Source organism: Primulina tabacum, chromosome 13, assembly GCF_025594145.1.
Source record: "Primulina tabacum isolate GXHZ01 chromosome 13, ASM2559414v2, whole genome shotgun sequence".
Lineage (NCBI taxonomy): Eukaryota > Viridiplantae > Streptophyta > Magnoliopsida > Lamiales > Gesneriaceae > Primulina > Primulina tabacum.
Genome location: NC_134562.1, coordinates 28,373,120 through 28,391,081, shown reverse-complemented (window position 1 = coordinate 28,391,081; position 17,962 = coordinate 28,373,120). Strand labels below are relative to the sequence as shown.

The window sequence follows — 17,962 nt, the reverse complement described above, 5'->3', positions numbered from 1 at the left end:
GTCTCAAACTCAAACGACTTTTATCTTTATTTTAGGCCACTAGGAATCTTTTTAGAATATACGGTACACTTAATGAGTTTCATGATCTTATGTTGCGAAGTAGACCTCATGGTTCTCATTGTATATTCAAGGACTTTATCTATATAGCTTGCATGTGTATATAGATAAAGTAATAGTCATAATTGGATAAAACCTAAAATATCATAAAAATAAAGATTGTTTTCTCACAAAAATCAATAAAGTTCAAGCCACAAGTTGGCTCGTTGGACACATATTCTAACAGTCGGTATAAAGCAGGAAGTTATTTGAAAATTTAGATTCTCGTGTGGATATAATTTTTTCTAAGAATCAAACTAAAGGCGCTTCGCAAATTTTGCCATAACACATGCATGGATGATCATGCTGGTTAATTAGTTGTTTTACCTTCTTACTTCAATCTTTATTAATTAAATAGCATCTACTCAGCTAATTATGTATGTATATATGTATGTATGTATGTATATGAGGTCTTTAACAAGATAAGATCAACTCAAGGTTAAACTATTTCAGTATCATTGGTACATGAAATTTTTCAGTATCATTGGTACATGAAATTTTTCGGTATAGAACAATGGATTATTTATATAGAGCTTATATACAGAAGAGGGAAAAAAAAAGAATAAAAAAAAAGGTCAAGTGGACATCTTGATTAGATTAGCATCAGGTTGTACATTGACAATTCAGATTTGCAGTATGTTGTTGGAAGAATGGAGGAATAAGTTGTATTATTTGTGTTAGGAATTTGGTGCAAAATGACCCCTTAGTCTTGCTCATCCACTTCTTGAAAAGGGAGTGGCACTGTCTTCACAGCTCTAAATTTGCCAGCATTATTTAGATGCTCATTCTCTAACCTGTTCCAACAAAACAAAATACCCATCATCCATCAATTTATGCATTTGCGTCATTCGATGGGGTCGACTTTGCTCCGTATCGCTAAATTTTTTTTAATCTTGCACGTAGTTTCTTCAGATGATGACTTTTGTTCATCAGAATAAGGTTAATCAACGGAACGAAAGAGTTCGTCGGTGTTCTATTCGTTATTTACCTGTAAAAATTCCATTGCCCCCTTCTGACAACCTCAAGTGCTGCTAAAAACAACATGGTTACTTTGTAGTCTACGTTTCCAAAGTTATAATGAAGAACTGTCTGCAGCCAAGCTAGCCTCAGAATAAGGTTCAATACCTGGAAAAGAAATACCAGAATCAAAATCTTGAAACATTTCGATGCTTCATCTCCGAATTCGTGATCCCCTAAACGAAAGAAGGAAAGGGAGAGAGAAACATATCCAGAGTATTACCATTGAGAAGTAGTACACGAACTTTTGTCGAAGCATCAATTCGTCTCTTAGCCATGGATTCTTGGAGTTGAACTGGAGCAAGCCCCAGTCCTTGACAAAATCCCAGTACAGTTGATACACTGTTGCAACACTCGACATTACCACAACTAAACAAAGCCACCCCACGCTCTTTTCCTTCTCGTATGCAACTTTTGCTCCAGCAGCCAGCATTGCAGAAACATATTTTCCTAAATTGATGAGGTGACTTTTCTGCCCTTCATCAAACCATCTTCGAGCGCACTATAAAATCGCAATAAAACTACATCAAGAAACATCGAGGAATAATCTTAATTTGTATCATTAGTTTTCATTGTATGAGCAATTTTGTTTTTAATTTTTATTTTGAGGAAATGATACTGAGGATTCTAAGTTGATATTAAACCTGCATAGCTCTCCAGTAGTATGGTAGGAAGGAAACTGCATAAGCAAGATCTCTATAGTACGTCGTTCTTACGCAGTAATTGTAATCCTGAGCTTTATAGCTCCCAGTTATATAGTAGCATGCTACGTATTCTATGTCCCGTAACATAGGTACCTGATTGAAGGCACATAAATTAAAACAAGAAAATTTTAGTGATAGTGGGACTATTTTGTATTTATTTGAAAGATGGATAGCCAGTTCATGGTGATACCTGGCTACAAAGTTGATCGGCCATGAAAAAGTCGAGCATAACAACCTTATACAAGGGAGATAGTATGATGTTTCTTGTAACAGATAGGAAGCGGTATCGGCTTGATTTGTAGATGATGTTGAAAGGGCACACCAAGAACAACACAGTAGCCTGTAAAATTGGATCAATTCTTTATTATTTGAAAATTTTTTAATTTGAAAGTTGTGATATGATCGAAGGTTTACCAGTAGAAGAAGTCCAGGAATGGCTTGAACTTGAGAATAAGAATACCCTCTGGAAACAAGTGATAGATGAAGAAACAACACGCCTACTACAGAAGTCATTGACGCGGCACAGATCAAGAAAACGTCTCTATATTTTAGTTCTTTTGTCGTTGATTGTTCGAAAATGAAGCTGTAATTTATCCTTGTCTTTCTCCACATAAAGATATTACATCCGTAAAGGAAGAAATGTAGGAAGAGTAAGCTAAACATGCTGCAAATTCGGAATTTTAAAAATTCAGGTATCTTCAAAATAAACTTTGATATGATTACAAGTCAAATTGTAAAATAAAGAACTTGCCTAAGGATAGGGTAGACTGTTTCCATGTACATTTTATCTGATTCAGGTCTGTACATTCCGGTAATATGAGCCATGACAACATAGCCGATGAAAAGCGCTAGAAATCCCCCAGTAAACAGGCCTGATTTGTTAAGATAAAAGGTTTATAATACCAAGTTAGATAAAGAATACGTTTTGTTACATAGTGCACTCGAACCAGTGCTAACAAAGTGACGTTACTGATCTTTTTTCTGTTTTGTGACGCAGAATCTAGGGAACGTTAATCGGAAATTTTGTTGTCTTTTTGTCCATAACATTTCAAGAACAACCTTAACATTAGCACATTTGTTAAAAGCAAGATATTGGACATGGTTCCACACTTGCGAAACTGAATGAGAGCTGGCTATCAATATTCTGGAAAGTTCAATAAAAGTATAATTGCCTTTCTTTATAGCGCACTTCCCAAAAGTGGACTCTTTCTCACCCTCTTTCTTGAGAATTTAGTGGCTTAAGTTTTTGCGTTTATCTTTTTTATTATGTGTTCTTCGTGTACACAAGAAACAACTACTCCAAAAGGACAGCGAATTTCTTAATATTAGCTTGAAATCCATCATCTATTTTTACTAAATCTCTCCACATTTGCACTATATATTATATTTCAAGAAACTCACCGATGAAAAAAGTGATGGCGTGCGATTCTTTACGCTGAACCGGTTTTAGGTATTTCATGGCCTTTCTTCTATCATTTTGACCAAATTTCTTGATAAAAACTTCCTCAACTTCATCTGCCAACTTTAACGCCTGCAACATAAAATAAAATCTTAACTTTTTGAGAGCTAAAAAATAGCGTTAAACTCGGGCTGGTCCGGGCCAACTTCTCCTACTCAGTTTTCCTATGCAAAGACAGTCATATCTTAAAATCAGGAATGGAATATCTAGGCAATCATGGATTTAACATCACTTGACTCTGTCTTAGAATAACAATCTGGTGATGGGATTTATCTGTTGCCCCACATCCAATCACCTTCCAATGACAAAATATATATGTTCTTTCTTTCGTGTCCCTCAGATATTTCTACTCGATATTATTACTTTTGGACCCGTGAGTTACCTTGTCCGAGCTGTTGAAATACGAGCTTTCGACAACTTTTAAGTAAACCGGAAGAACTTGTTTATTAGTCACCTGAAAAAAATTAATAAAAAGATGAGGATACCAAATGCAATGAAAAACCGAAAAAGGTTGCCTCTCATTCACTTACTTTATCGAATTTCTTCAAAATCTTTACAAAAGCGAGCAAGTTCAAGTTCCTGAAAAGTGTAACAGAAACATAAGTTACTATGTATAATATTTTTTCCCGACAGAATCTATAACCAAATGATGATTTTACCTATAAGTTTTGAGGTAGCCTAATCCTTTGTAAAGCTCAATAAATGCTCCCCTAATCATTTTCTCGGCATGATGTAACTTTTTCTTGTTGATATGTAGCTTATTTCCCTCTGAGCCACATTTCTTGGATGACTGGTTCATCAAATCATCCCAAAGTAAATACGAGATGGCTGAAAAAGCACGTGTTGGATTCGTTAATGGAATGTGTATTCTCAGATTTTTCCCCTGGCAGTTGACAACACTACCAGAAAGAGACCTCATTTTATAATCCTTCTTCACTCTCATCGACTTTTCAAGTTTCCCTGAGTTTGAACCATCTGAGAATTGAGTATCGTCTTTGTCAAAATCTTCGATTGAATTCTCAGGAATCAGCTCCGAATCTATTCTCCCCTTAATGGACTCTTCGTCTATAAGAAACCGAACAAATGCATACCAGTCATACATAAAGTACAAGAACAATTTGCATTCTATAGAGGAATTCTATCCAAATTACCACAAGATATGGTGCCTGATATTGAATCATCCTCTTTAGACTCTTGGGAAGAACACTCTTTGGATCGTTTTTCATGAAGTGCAGTTTTAAGCTCGACAAGAATCTCCATTTGTTTGATCAACAGCTCGCCTCTTTCGAGAAATTCCTTCTCTTTTGTCCTGTAAAACTGATTCACTTTATTAAGTTGAAGATCCAAAAACACAAAAAATTCAGCTGCAGCTTCAGTATCAGCAAACTGCTCCAGCAGCTCGGTTTCGTACAAGTCCGTTTTACTAGCCGAGTTTGTGAGCTTTCGGTGAACCTGGGTTGATAAACAAACATTTTATGAATAAAAACCATCACACATAACAAAATGCATGAATCAGCATCATGTATCATACTTACATGGATGTCATTATTTTCTTTTCGGTTTCGTTCAAGAAACAAATACTTTCTCAAAGAAGAGAAAAAGGTGTTGGCAAACGAATTCTTTGGTTGCTTATTATTCATGTTCTGATTCTTGAGATTTACTTTCTTGAGCTCCTTTTTCAGTTGCCTATAATCGACGAATGCTTCTTTCCATTCGGGGATCAACTGCCCCTCAAACTGCTTGGAAAATTTCACCATTTTCGCTTAGATTCAAGAAACCTGGTTCACTAAGTGGTGAGTGTTCCAATGGAGACCAGGATCACAATATTTATGGAGGGAAAAGGAATTTTGGTAAGAGGGACGTGTCACGATGCTCGACAGCACATTCTGTTATATACTCTCCAGCATCTTTATCCTATACTCATTCCACTCGGGATTAAGATATGATTGTGTTTTGTACGCCGGAAGATTACCAAACTGCCGCAAGATGTTTGCAGTTGCTCGGCCAACATGCTTGTGTGAGAACTTTGAAAAAGTTGTGAGAATTTATAGTGGGTGAGAATGGTGCCTCAAATCTTTCATGTGGCATGGAATAATGTCCATTTTAAAGCATAAATGTATAGTTAGGGAGAATTTTGATTGCCTTTTCCCATATAATCAACATTTTCCAACAAAATGAAAATGGATACCACGTAACACAGTATCTCACTTTATACCTCAAAGCTCGAGCTGGGTGAGGTATAATAGTATCATGGTAGAGAACTCGCACAACTGTCACATCTCGGGCCCCAAGCTTATTTGAGCAAGATTGAGCAGAGAGGGTTATAATGTCAGTAACTACTTTGTATCTATACTTGTTTCGTCAAGATAATTAACATCACTTGTTACCGCAGTCAATTGTAACTCTTTATTAACTAATTTAAATTTGCTCACATATTGATGTGGGACTAATTACATTTAACCAATCCTTCAGAAAACGGCGAGGACATCGCAACATGACTACTGAATCAACAAGCACTAGATACCTAGATGTTGCTCTTGGCCTCTTGCAGGTTCAGGACCAGAACTGATTCATTTTGTTATAGAAGTCAATTATCTCTTTATTATTCAATAAAATATGCTCACAAATTGACGTGGGACTAACTATAATCAACCGGATCTTCAGAAAGCGACGTGGATATCGTGGCATGACTTACAAGCCACCAACAACGGATATATAGAGGTAGCTCTAGCATGTCCATGATCATAACAGATTCATTTTTTGCAATATGAGTCCATTATATCCTTTTATAAATCAATTTAAACATGCTCACAAACCGACGTGAGACTAATTATAATTAGCTAGTTCTTCATAAAACAAGAAGGATGGTGTGGCTTGACTCATCAATCCACCAAATAAGGTATCTAGAGGTAGATCTTGCAGGCTTAAGACATGAACTAATGCATTTTGTTACAGAGGTCCATTATATCTTTATAAATCAATTTAAACATGGTAACAAATCGATGCAGAACTAATTATAATCAATCAGTTCTTCATAAAGCAACAAGGATGTCGTAGTACGACTCATCAATCCACCAACACTCGTACATAGAGGTAGCTCTTCTAGGTTTAAGAGCTAATCAAATTTGCTTCAAGACTACATTGTATCCCTTTTTAATCATGGACACATATTGATGTGAGACTAATTAAAATTAACCAACACTTCGGAAAGCAACAAGGACATTGCTGCATGACAGCTTTGTAACTTCAAAAACTGGCTTTAATTCATGTAGCACTTTCTACCGCAAGTTTAGAATATGACTTCCACACTCCTTACATTTTATCTTGTATAACACTTATCTTTTGTATCCATGGGGCCGACCCCTCTGATAACATTATGTCACGGCTTGGGTCCCCGATCCTTACGAGCTAGACTGCACACAATGGGCTTCATTGACAACTAACTTGTATTAGTCTCGGCGGCGGCAGGAAAATGACCAAACCTAATTGTCGTAAAAATCGTTGTAACCTCTTGTAAATAAGTTCAATCACTTTTTACAAATCGACATGGAACTGACATATCACACATGCCCATAAATTTTATTTATTATTATTTGTTTCTATTAATTCAAGATTCATCATGTAATATCCTTATCCTATAAATTTTATTTTTCACTAATTGTTTCCAAGAGTAGGTCTCTTTTGAGACGGTCTCACGAATCTTTATCTGTGAGACGGTCAACCCTACCGATATTCACAATAAAAAAGTAATACTCTTAGCATAAAACGTAATATTTTTTCATGGATGACCCGAATAAGAGATCCGTCTCACAAAATACGACCCGTAAAACCGTCTCACACAAGTTTTTGCCTTCAAGTAACATCCTTATCCTATCTTGCCCCCATTTCCGAAAGGTCACGTCTGTTGGAACATAAATTTATGAAGAGAGTCGAACTCAAAATACGTAATATGTCAAACAAGATAACCTTTCAAATTTAATTAATACTTTATAATTTGTTGGAGCATTCGGACATGTAGGATTTTCCCTCGAAGTCAAGGTGGTCTGCTCATTTGCTAAGAAAGCTTATTGGCTAAATCATTAGAAACACACCAAAACTCTCTCTAATTAGACCAGCCTGAATTCCACTACGTTAAAGATAACATAAAGTTGAGCAATAATTTTAATTCTCCCACTTTCACTGAGAAAAGAGAAGGTTTCTTTATTTTTTTTCGTTATATGTCTTAATTAAGATCACGAAAATGCATTAGAACTCAAAATATTATACGGTAAAGCATGCTGCATCTATTACGACAGTTCCGTATGGGAGCTCCAAATGTTACCTACGAGTTCTTGTTGTAGAAGGCAAACTTTTATGCATGACACACCTTACGCATGCCCGTAAAATTATACACAGTTCAAATTTGCGAATCAAATTCGTGATTATCTTAAATATAATGCTTTGTCGTTCATCCACGTACATGAAAAAGTTGATCTTTGATTGTTGTATAATTTAAAAGATTTAAGTTGTTCAATTATCTTTAGTTAAAACTTGTGTTAAATCGAGATTTGTGCATTAGTTGATCATATAATTTTATGGAAAATAATATTATACAACTTATATTTGAAAAACTAAATAGAATGTATGTTGCATTTTCAAATTGACTTTGTCCTTTCATATGTTTAAAAAACATATTAAATTGTTTTAGGGAAACATTTCAAATTGTTTAAAAAACAATCTATAAGTTTTAATATGTTTCATTAAAAAAAAAAGCGGATGCATGTTTTGCACCTTAAAACCTTAAGACATTCGACAAGTATGGCTTTTTTCCGCCTTTGAACAAATATGTGTTTACCTGTGATAAGTGTTTTGAAAGTTCTCACCCAGGCACCACCTAGGTGTCGAGCAGTCGCTCACCGCCTCGATTTTTAAAAGTCGTCTAGTTTGTTGCCTATGTAATATATAGAATATTTTATTTTTAAATTTTTTCATTTTTTTTAAAAATAATATTTGACATATTTTTCAATCAATTTGTATCATATAAAGAGGAAGAATACGTCATCTATTTTGTGTTTGAATCCGATATACAGGAATTATTGGAGAATTACACAGATAAACAAGAAACATTATATATTTATGTAAAAAAAAAAAAAAACCACATTGGCGCCACCTAGGTGGCCACATAAGCACTACAAGAAAATACACATTCAACAACACATCAAAGACAACGGTTTTATTAAAACCGTTGTCTTTTTACTTTTAACAACGGTTTCAACAAAAATCGTTGTCGTAGCCTAAAAAAATCCGCTCATAGACAACAGTCTCTTCAAAACCGTTGTCTTTGATATATCTACGACAATGGTTGTTAAAAACCGTTGTCTCACTACAAGAAAAATGATTTTCCGCAGCACGTCATCAACAGCGCGCATTAAAAGCACGCTGCGAATACTACTTTTCACGGCGTGCACCCATATGTGCGCTGTTAAAAGTGTTGCACTTGATACTATTAACGGCGTACATTAAAAGCACGCTGCGGATATTACTATTGACGGCGTGCATTAAAATCACGCTGCGGATAGTAACTTGATACTATTAACGGCGTGCATTATAAGCATGCTACGGATATTATTATTGACGGCGTGCATTAAAAGCACGCTGCGGATAGTAGTATTCGCAGCGCACAATAAATGCACGCTGTTAATAATAATATTAACGGCGTGCATGTTTATGTGTGCTGTTAAAAGTAAATCATTTTTTTTTGAAAAAAATTTGTGTTCAGACATTAACGGCGTACATTATCTCACGCCGTCAATAGTATTATTCACGTCATGCATATTATTAGCACGCTGCGGAAAATGAGTTCGAATTTTTAAATTAGCGACGGTTTTAGTAAAACCGTCGTTAATATAGCGACGGTTTAAATAACACCGTCGCCGATTTAAAAACGGCGACGATTTACTTTAACCGTCGCTAATAGACGTAAATCGACGACAGTTTAAAAAAAACCCGTCGCAAAAAAATCGCAAATCCATTTCCGTTTCATTTTACTTCACAACACTTAAAATTTTTCTTTACTTATACGATTTTAGTTTCGATTTAGATACGTGTTTTTGTTTCAATTTATGGTTAATTTTTTAATTGTTAATTAAGAGAATGAGTATTATTATTATAGTTGTATTGTTAGTTTTTATAAAAAATTATTAAATTATAAAAGTGAAATTTTTTTTTATTTTTACGCAAAATTTAGCGACGGTTTTGGAACTGTCGCGAAATTATAAAAATATCGCTAAATTTAAAGATCGTCGCTAAATTAGCGACGATTTTGAAGTTTTTTACTGTCGCCGATTTGCGACGATTTTGTCAAAAACCGTCGCTAATATTTTTTTGCACTATTAACGGCGTACATTGCACGCTGCAGAAATGTGTATTAACAGCGTACATATGCACGCCGTTGATAATAGTATTAACAGCGTGCATGTGGATAATCTTGAGCTTTTAACCGCTTGCAACTTTGTAGCGTGCAATGCGCGCTGCGGAAAGCCCATATGCGCGCTGCGGAAAGCCATTTTCGTTGTAGTGTCTATGAACAGTGTTTTTTTGAGCTACGACAACGGTTTTTAAATGTGTTTTGTAAAAGGTCAAAGACAACAGTTTGTTTAAACCGTTGTCTTTCAGCTGGTTTTTTTAGTTCTACGATAACGGTTTTTGTAAAAAGTTGTTTCTTCTTATTGTTTTATATGGTAGAAGAAAACGGTTTTCTTCGAATTTTTTTTATAAAATTATTTAATTTAGCGACGGTTTTATTTAAAAATTGCGACGATTTTGTATAACCAGTCGCCAACTTCATTGACGGCAGTCGCTAACTTCAGCGACGGTTTTGCTTTTTAAAATTAGCGACTGTTGTTGAAAATCCGTCGCTAAATTTAGCGACAGTTATGCATAATTGTCGCTATATGTAGCGACAGTTTTAAGAAAAACTGTCTCAAATTTTTAATTAGCGACAGTTTGATGAATAACTGTCGCTAATAGCGACGGTTTATGCTTAATCGTCGTCATTTGCGACTGTTTGACTAAAAACCCTCGCTAATAGCGACAGTGTTTGTTTAACTGTCGCTAATAGCAACGGTTATATCAAAAACCGTCGCAAATTGTCTATAAATATTAGTGTTTTCGGTCCATTTTTATCCACACCACTTCACAACACTTAAAATTTTTCTCTTTTACACGATTTTAGATTCGATTTAGAGTAAATTTTTTCGCTTTAATTTTTAGTAAATTTTTAAGTGTTAGTTAAGATCAGGAATATTGTTAGCATAGTAAGATTGTAAGTTTTTTTTATATTTATTAAATTATTAAAAGTAAATTTTTTTATTTTACTGAAAAAATTAGCGACGAAAATATGCAAAACCGTCGCTAATATTAGCGACGAAAAAACCGTCACTAATTAGAGACGATTTTGCTTTAGCGATGGTTTTCATAAACCGTCGCTAATTAATTTGCGACGGTTTTGTACCTACGACAACGGTCCACAGGGTTTTTAACAACAGGTTTTACAAGACCTACGACAAGTGTTTTTCACCGTCGTCTTGAGCACACCCTTTAACCACAAGACCTTTAACAACGATTTCACAAGACCTACGACAACGGTGAAAAATCGTTGTCTTTAGCCTTTTTTTTGTAGTGAAAGGTCAGGCGTTAGGTGGTGGGTGGCCGCCCACTTACCGTCTACCATTTTTAGAACACTATTTGTGATTATCACGTTTAATCTAGCATTTTACTACATCAAAAGTATCTATATGTAGAAAAATCAAATTTTTTAAAGAAAATTATGCAAATTATGTTGAGGGCTTGCGGAGACGTGATAATAGCTTCCCAAATTATGATATAAGCATGAGATGATTATTATTGCAATTTTTTAAAGAAAAAAGAGGATAGTTTCAAATATCTATATTTGGTATGCCAAAAAATTGATCGATATCTCTCCACTTATATTTGCTAAGGTATAACTAGTTGTGGTGAAAAAATAAACTTCTATGATTATATTCTTTGTGAGTAAATTTGAACCATGAGATTCACAAATATGGGATCCAAGTTGGGCAAAGTGCACATATGAGTCACCTTTGAGCATGAAGACTTTCAAACATACTAATTATAGATTATTTGCGTTTTAATTGTGAAACGAAAATTTGAGAAAACTTTAAATTACGTTACGAATAAATTTACAGAAAATAATGGAAAGCTCACTACATGAGTTGGTTTTTTTGCATATTTCTGGGGAGAGAATGAGTCAATTTTCACGCCCCGAGACCAAGGCATGTGACACCGCCATTCGCCACTGTTTAACAATAACACAATCGTAAACAACAAGTGTCGGAAGTACAACATTTCCAAAGAAGTCTATTTATTTCATAAAACGGAATATTGTCTTTACAACTTCAAAACAACATCTCAAATCATAACTGAATGTTTTATATCAGCAAAATTTAAAACATAATCAATCTAATGTAAACGAAATTAAACAACAACAACTGGTCTTATTTTCTTCGTCATCCCCAAAACTCGTCTATTCCTCGTCCTCTAACTGTTTCTCATTCTTATCTGAGAAAAGGTGAGTGGGTGAGTGATAATGGTTATCATTCAATAAGTAAGGGAATCATCTGAGCTTTTAAAATCATTTTTCAACGGAAATTAGCAAATATAACAGTATTTACTGTTGGGACATCGTATTCTCGCACCCAAGACGCAGCGGAAGTTTAAAAATTTTGTTGTTGGACGTCGTGTGTTCAAAAACATTCATAGGATGTTCTAAGAATTTTACCTTTGCGTTCTTAACGCTTGGACTCCAAACTATTCCGGTAATTAGCGGATATAATCCTTCTTGTAAATCGTTACGAACGGGTCTTCTCATTTGATCGTCTAATTAGGTCCACGATCGAATACTGTCTTCCTCGCTTGGTTTACACCACAAAATCCAAATGATTTATGCGTTGAGACCGTAGCCTCCGAATTTCCAAAACCCAAAGACGAAGCGGCGCGGCTGTGGAAGAAAATCACATGGCCTAAATTTTCCCAACCATTTTTTATATTGGCCGAGATTTCCATGATTCAAAATCATGGTTTTATGCTAATTGATTATTAATTAATCATTAACCAATAATTATTGATTCTTAATCAACAATTAAACAAATCTAATTTGCTTTGGCCAAAATTTTATTCCAAATTCCATGAGGTGGCCGTGAGTTGTCTTTGCCATTGGGAAGGAATTTTTTTGAATTTTTATGGAAAAAAATCTCTCTAGAATTATGCCCTCTTATGTTGTATTTATAAAATGAGACTCCTAATCTAATTAGGAGTTCCTCTCCCACGAGTACTCTATATTTTCATTATAATTAAATTCCCATATTATTAATATATATAACAAATTTATCAACTTTTTGATAATACATGATATATTAATACCATATATACATATATTTTATATCACCATATAAAATATATATATATATATATTAATTAAATTAAATAAACATGATTTAATTTATATAATTAACTCATATGTTAATTTAATTTTAAATTCCTGTAAAATATGTATGAATGTTTGTATATGTTAGTAGTGACTATTACTAGTACAATCATTTAATCAGTAAATTCTAATTCACCAAATAAATGATTCCGAACTCATTATAAACATGATCGACGATCCGAGAGCGCCGATGTACCAAGGAAACAAATCTTGTTCATATAATGAAAATTGAAAATTTCGAAGATTAAAATTTTCATTTACCATATTGGGCGCCTGCCATTTTAGTAAACTCGTTTACAAAACAGGCAGTTATATTATCCTTCTTTATTTAGCAATCATGCCAACTTCCATTTCTTTCATCCTATGGAATTAGCTCATAAACTCCTTTATAAGCTTCTTGTTTGATCTCCATCAAACTATAGTCGCCAAATTCCTACTCCTTGAAATTTGACTTTTTCAACGAGAACACAAAATCCGATACTTGTGTGATCCTCAATGGTTCAGGGATACAGCTAGTCGTGGGTTCACATCTCTATGTGATTTAGAATAACATTTTTTTATTCGGGCTTACCCTAGTCAGCCCCATTCTTTTCATCAACTCCTTGATCAAAAATGTCAGAACTCATTTCTGATTGCACTTATCGGATCATGATAAGAGCGTCTAGTAGCATCGTCCGTGATCCCCTAGGTATCACTGATAGTGCCTGCAAGAACTTTTAGTCATGGTTAACGTACATTATGGTCCCTTTAACACATATATCCCAATCGAATCTGTAACCATTGGTATATCGAGAGTTGCATATGAATTCGATAACGATGTGATTTATCTTTGAGTACTAATAGTGGTATGGTATGTGCAACTAGGAAAACACCTTTCCCTAAAGCACATTTTTTGCTCCGCCCAGAGACTCCTTGCACTATTAAATCATCAGATCACATAGGATATCTTCGCTCGTAGGCGAACGGTGAATCTCCAATTACAATTCATTTGCTCCTACATATTTCGAAACTACACTCAACCTCGTCACCTGATGACGCTCGATGGAGTCGGTAAATAGATCAAAGTGCATGCTAGTACGTATAGCGCCCTTACATTGTCCCGGGTCAAAGGACTAAGGTTTACAACTATAATTGCGGACTATTCCACTCGATAAGTGAGAACCACTTGAATAGTCCGAGGGAGGTTGTTCAGTGCATCATCATATGATCACCCATCTGTGTGAATGGACACCTCCATGCCCTTTCCAATGAAACATGACGTTTATGTCATAGACGCTAGTTTCGATCTCGAGCGACCTTTATCCTTGTTTAGAATATACAGTACACTTCCTAATGAGTTTCATGATCTTACGTTGCGACGCAGACCTCATAGTACGTTTTGTATATTCAAGGACTTTATCTATGCAGCTTGCATGGGTATACAGATAAAGTATAATGTCATAATCGAATAAAATATTAAAATATTATTAAAATAAAGATTGTTTTTTACATTAGAGTAAATAAAATCCGAGCCACAAGTTGGCTTGCTGGGCCCCTACTCTAACATTTACATATATACAAAAATACTTATTTTCAGAGATAAACAAAGTACCAAAATTATGCAGTCAACAACTTATGAATTTCATGGCTAACTCATATCAGCTCTCTATATTTTAATCCTATAAGGAGTGAGACAGAAATCAGGAATAACAAAAATAAGAATCAGATATGTTCAGGATATATATTCATATCATTTGTTCACAAATTTCAGTGCTTCAATTATATTGTTTTCAAGAATCGTACATAAAATATATGCTGATCGGTTTTAAAGCAAATAGAATGAGTTAAAACATGAAGCCCACATACCGAAAAGTGCTCCAAAAACACAAAAAACTTACTGGATATTTCTATAATCGATCGCTTAAACATGGAAGCATGTGCTGCTCGAATTGGACAGGACATTGGTTCGATAACTTTGCCACACTCCTGCTAGAAAATCTGAAAGAATTGCAATAGAATTTCGTCTCTTCTTTTTGTTGCTGGAACTAAAAAATGATGCATAATTCTTGCTCAAGTTGCTAAAAAAATATGAAGACTATTTAGTGTGATTTGTCTTCTTTTGAGTCACTATTTATAGGTTCGATTGCTCATCTCAATAATCATCGTTATGGACACTCTTTAAATGCCATGGCCACACTTTTAATGGGCTGTCACAACTTCATATTTTCTCAGCTGAATGAGCCTCTTTTCCGCCCCTTCATTTCCGAGTTTAATGGCTTGTAAATAGCATGTAATGGCTGATATATATATGTTGGAACTTTTCAAGTTTGCAATCTTGATTTTGATGTTAACAAAACTTGTTATTGTGTTTCTAACATATTTACTCAAGTGTGAAGTTGCAAACACAAGAAGCAAACTGAAACCGAATTCTGCACAAACTGAATTTCTGGAAAGCTTCGGTGTTTTAAAGATATCTCTCAACTGGATGATCCAAATGACAATCCGTCAACTAGAATGATTAGAAAACCCAATTTGGAACAAGTCTTATTGCATATCAGTTGGGAAAATTCGGATGTTATCATGGTCTAACGGATCGCTGAATTACCGAAATGATTGCACGAAAACAGCAATCAGTTGGGTATGAGCAGTTGCAGTATTTTGGTTGTATCTCTCAGCTCGATTATCAAAATGAAGCGATTCAGTATGCGTTGAAAAGATAAGACGATGATCCACAAATTATCTTCAGAAGTCAAAGTCTAAATAGAAGCTTAAGATGCTGATAAATGACGATGAAATTACTGGTTCTGCCTAGGCTGATTTCAGCACATCAACTGAAACTGAACCGAAACGAACCAGTTGAACTGAACCACACCAGCTGAAGACCAGTTGAACTAGATCAGTTGAACTTAACCAACTGAACTGAACCAGACCAACTAAACCGAACCAGACCAACTGAACCAGTTGAACTGAACCAAACCAGCACCTGACCAACTGAACTGAACTGAACCGAACCAACTGCTGACCAGTTGACTGAACGACCAGTTGAGTTGACCAGTTGACCAGAGTTGATCAGTCGGGAAAATGCCCAGTGATACTCACGGGAAATTTAGGGTCCGATCCACGCAAGCGTCACTAATCCAGACACGGGCTTCAAAATTACCCTGGGCCTGAAATCACAAATAAGACCGTTAGGAGGGGGCCAGGAGGGTGTCCCGGCGTAGCCCCTCCGACGCTCAAGTCAGAGACTGAGGATATATGGGGGGAGCAGCTAAGGGCACTGCTGAAAACAATATATTGAATCCATAATTATACGCTCAAACCTGGTATTTATAGGAGAATACATGGGCTTGTCATGGGCCATTAACCTGCGGGCCTTAGATATGGGCCGGAAATTTGGGCCGGATCTTGATGGGTTCATCCCTGGGTATCACCAGTCTCCCCCTCCCGAGTCGAACTGAATCGTAGGTTCAAAGTTCGATTAATTGCGTTGTTCTAGGTTTACAACATGTGAGTTGTGTGTCCTTCTCGCCATCTGTCAGTCTCCAAAAATTTGGAAACAAATAAAGTCGCAATCCTGCAGCGTCGCCCCCTCCCCACGCTCGCCGCTCGCCCCTGCCGCGCACAACGCCCCAGCTGCGCGCCACTCGCCCTGTCGACGCTTGCCGCCAGCGCACAATTCGCCAGCCTAGCCTCGCCAAGCGCCGCCCTCGCCTAGCCACACCACACTACCCTCGCCGAGTCTACGCCCAGCCCTTACGCTCGCCTGCTTCGCCCTCGCCTGCATATACACCTGCCGAGCTCGCCCCTCACGAGTCGCCCACACGCTCGCCCTCGCCTGCCCATACACCTGCCAAGCTCGCCCCTCACCAGCCTTGCCAGCTCGCCCAGCCCCTCAGCTCGCTGTCACGCTCGCCCATCACCGCCCAGCCAGCTCGCCCAACCCATCAGCTCGCCTGACAGCACGCCCACACGCTCGTCCCTCGCCTGGCCATACACCTGCCAAGCTCGCCCCTCACCAGCCCTGCCAGCTCGCCCAGCCCCTCAGCTCGCTGTCACGCTCGCCCATCACCGCCCAGCCAGCTCGCCCAACCCGTCAGCTCGCCTGACAGCACGCCCACACGCTCGCCCTCGCCTGCCCATACACCTGCCAAGCTCGCCCCTCACCGCATGATTGCCCACGCCGTGCCACGCTCGCCCCTCGCCCGAGTGCTCGCCCCTCGGCGTATGCCGCGCTCGCCCGAGCGCTCGCCCTGCCTTCTCCTCGCCTCGCCATCTCCCCGCGCAAGCCACCGCCCAGCCTCGCTATGCCGCTTCTCGCCCGAGCGCCCGTCACGCTCGCCCCGCCCAGCGTTCAGCCCAACGTGGATCACCCTCGCCCCCTCGCCGACGTTCACGCCGCAAGTTCGCCCACACAAGCGCCATGCTCGCCCGACGTCCACGCCGCAAGCTCGCCCATCACCTCGCCCACACAAGCGCCATGCTCGCCCGGCGCCATGCCAAGTACGTTGTGATTTTGATACATTCCCTTGCGGATGGTTGTGTGATTTCTGAAAAAATTATGGGGGCGTTGCCCCCACACCCCCACGACCTGACCGGGCAGGTCGATCCCCGTAATTTTCGCTGCGGCAAACATCTTTCGTTATCGACAAACAAAATAAATTTTTCTCCTCCCAAACTCTGCTCCTCTACTAGGCGATGCCTTAGTAGGAAAAATAAAATTTAATTTCTCCCAAACTCTGCTCCTCTGCTAGGCGATGTCCTTAGCAGGAAAATTTAATTCTCCTCCTCCACTCTGCTCCTCTGCTAGGCGACGCCATAGCAGAAAAATAACATTTTTCTCCTCCCAAACTCTGCTCCTCTGCTAGGCGATGCCTTAGCAGGAAAATAAAAATTCACCACCCCCACCCTCTAACTACTCTGCTAAGCCGGGCCTTAGCAGGAAAATAAAAACTCACCACCTCCACCCTCTAACTCCTCTGCTAGGCCGGGCCTTAGCAGGAAAATAAAAATTCAACACCCACACACTCTAACTTCTCTGCTAGGTCGGGCCTTAGCAGGAAAATAAAAATTCAACACCCACACACTCTAACTCCTCTGCTAGGTCGGGCCTTAGCAGGAAAATTTAATTTCTCCCCTGCACTCTGCTCCTCTACTAGGAGAGGCCATAGTAGGAAAATTTAATTTTTCTCCTGCGCTCTGCTCCTC

General features: G+C 37.7%; 1 protein-coding gene across 1 annotated transcript; it reads right to left on the bottom strand.

Moving 5' to 3' along the window:
• Window positions 1-522: 522 nt before the first annotated feature.
• On the bottom strand, window positions 523-5,357 carry LOC142522999 (phosphate transporter PHO1 homolog 1). Its single transcript, XM_075626631.1, has 13 exons — window positions 4,812-5,357; window positions 4,428-4,728; window positions 3,936-4,341; window positions 3,807-3,855; window positions 3,659-3,730; window positions 3,219-3,348; window positions 2,569-2,689; window positions 2,232-2,481; window positions 2,008-2,157; window positions 1,758-1,910; window positions 1,337-1,615; window positions 1,085-1,221; window positions 523-890 (listed from the first exon to the last, which is right to left on the bottom strand). Exons 1-13 carry the CDS (start codon window positions 5,031-5,033, stop codon window positions 800-802), a joined length of 2,361 nt encoding a protein of 786 aa, XP_075482746.1. The 5' UTR covers window positions 5,034-5,357; the 3' UTR covers window positions 523-799.
• Between the last annotated feature and the right edge of the window lie 12,605 nt (window positions 5,358-17,962).

What these genes read in the sequence shown, in the direction of transcription:
- LOC142522999 (XM_075626631.1), bottom strand. Translation starts at nt 5,033, where the DNA reads ATGGTGAAATTTTCCAAGCAGTTTGAGGGGCAGTTGATCCCCGAATGG. An exon ending in TTCCTGGACTTCTTCTACTG is followed by an intron (nt 2,158 to 2,231) that starts GTAAACCTTCGA and finishes CCAATTTTACAG; the next exon opens with GCTACTGTGTTGTTCTTGGT. An exon ending in CCGATCAACTTTGTAGCCAG is followed by an intron (nt 1,911 to 2,007) that starts GTATCACCATGA and finishes GCCTTCAATCAG; the next exon opens with GTACCTATGTTACGGGACAT.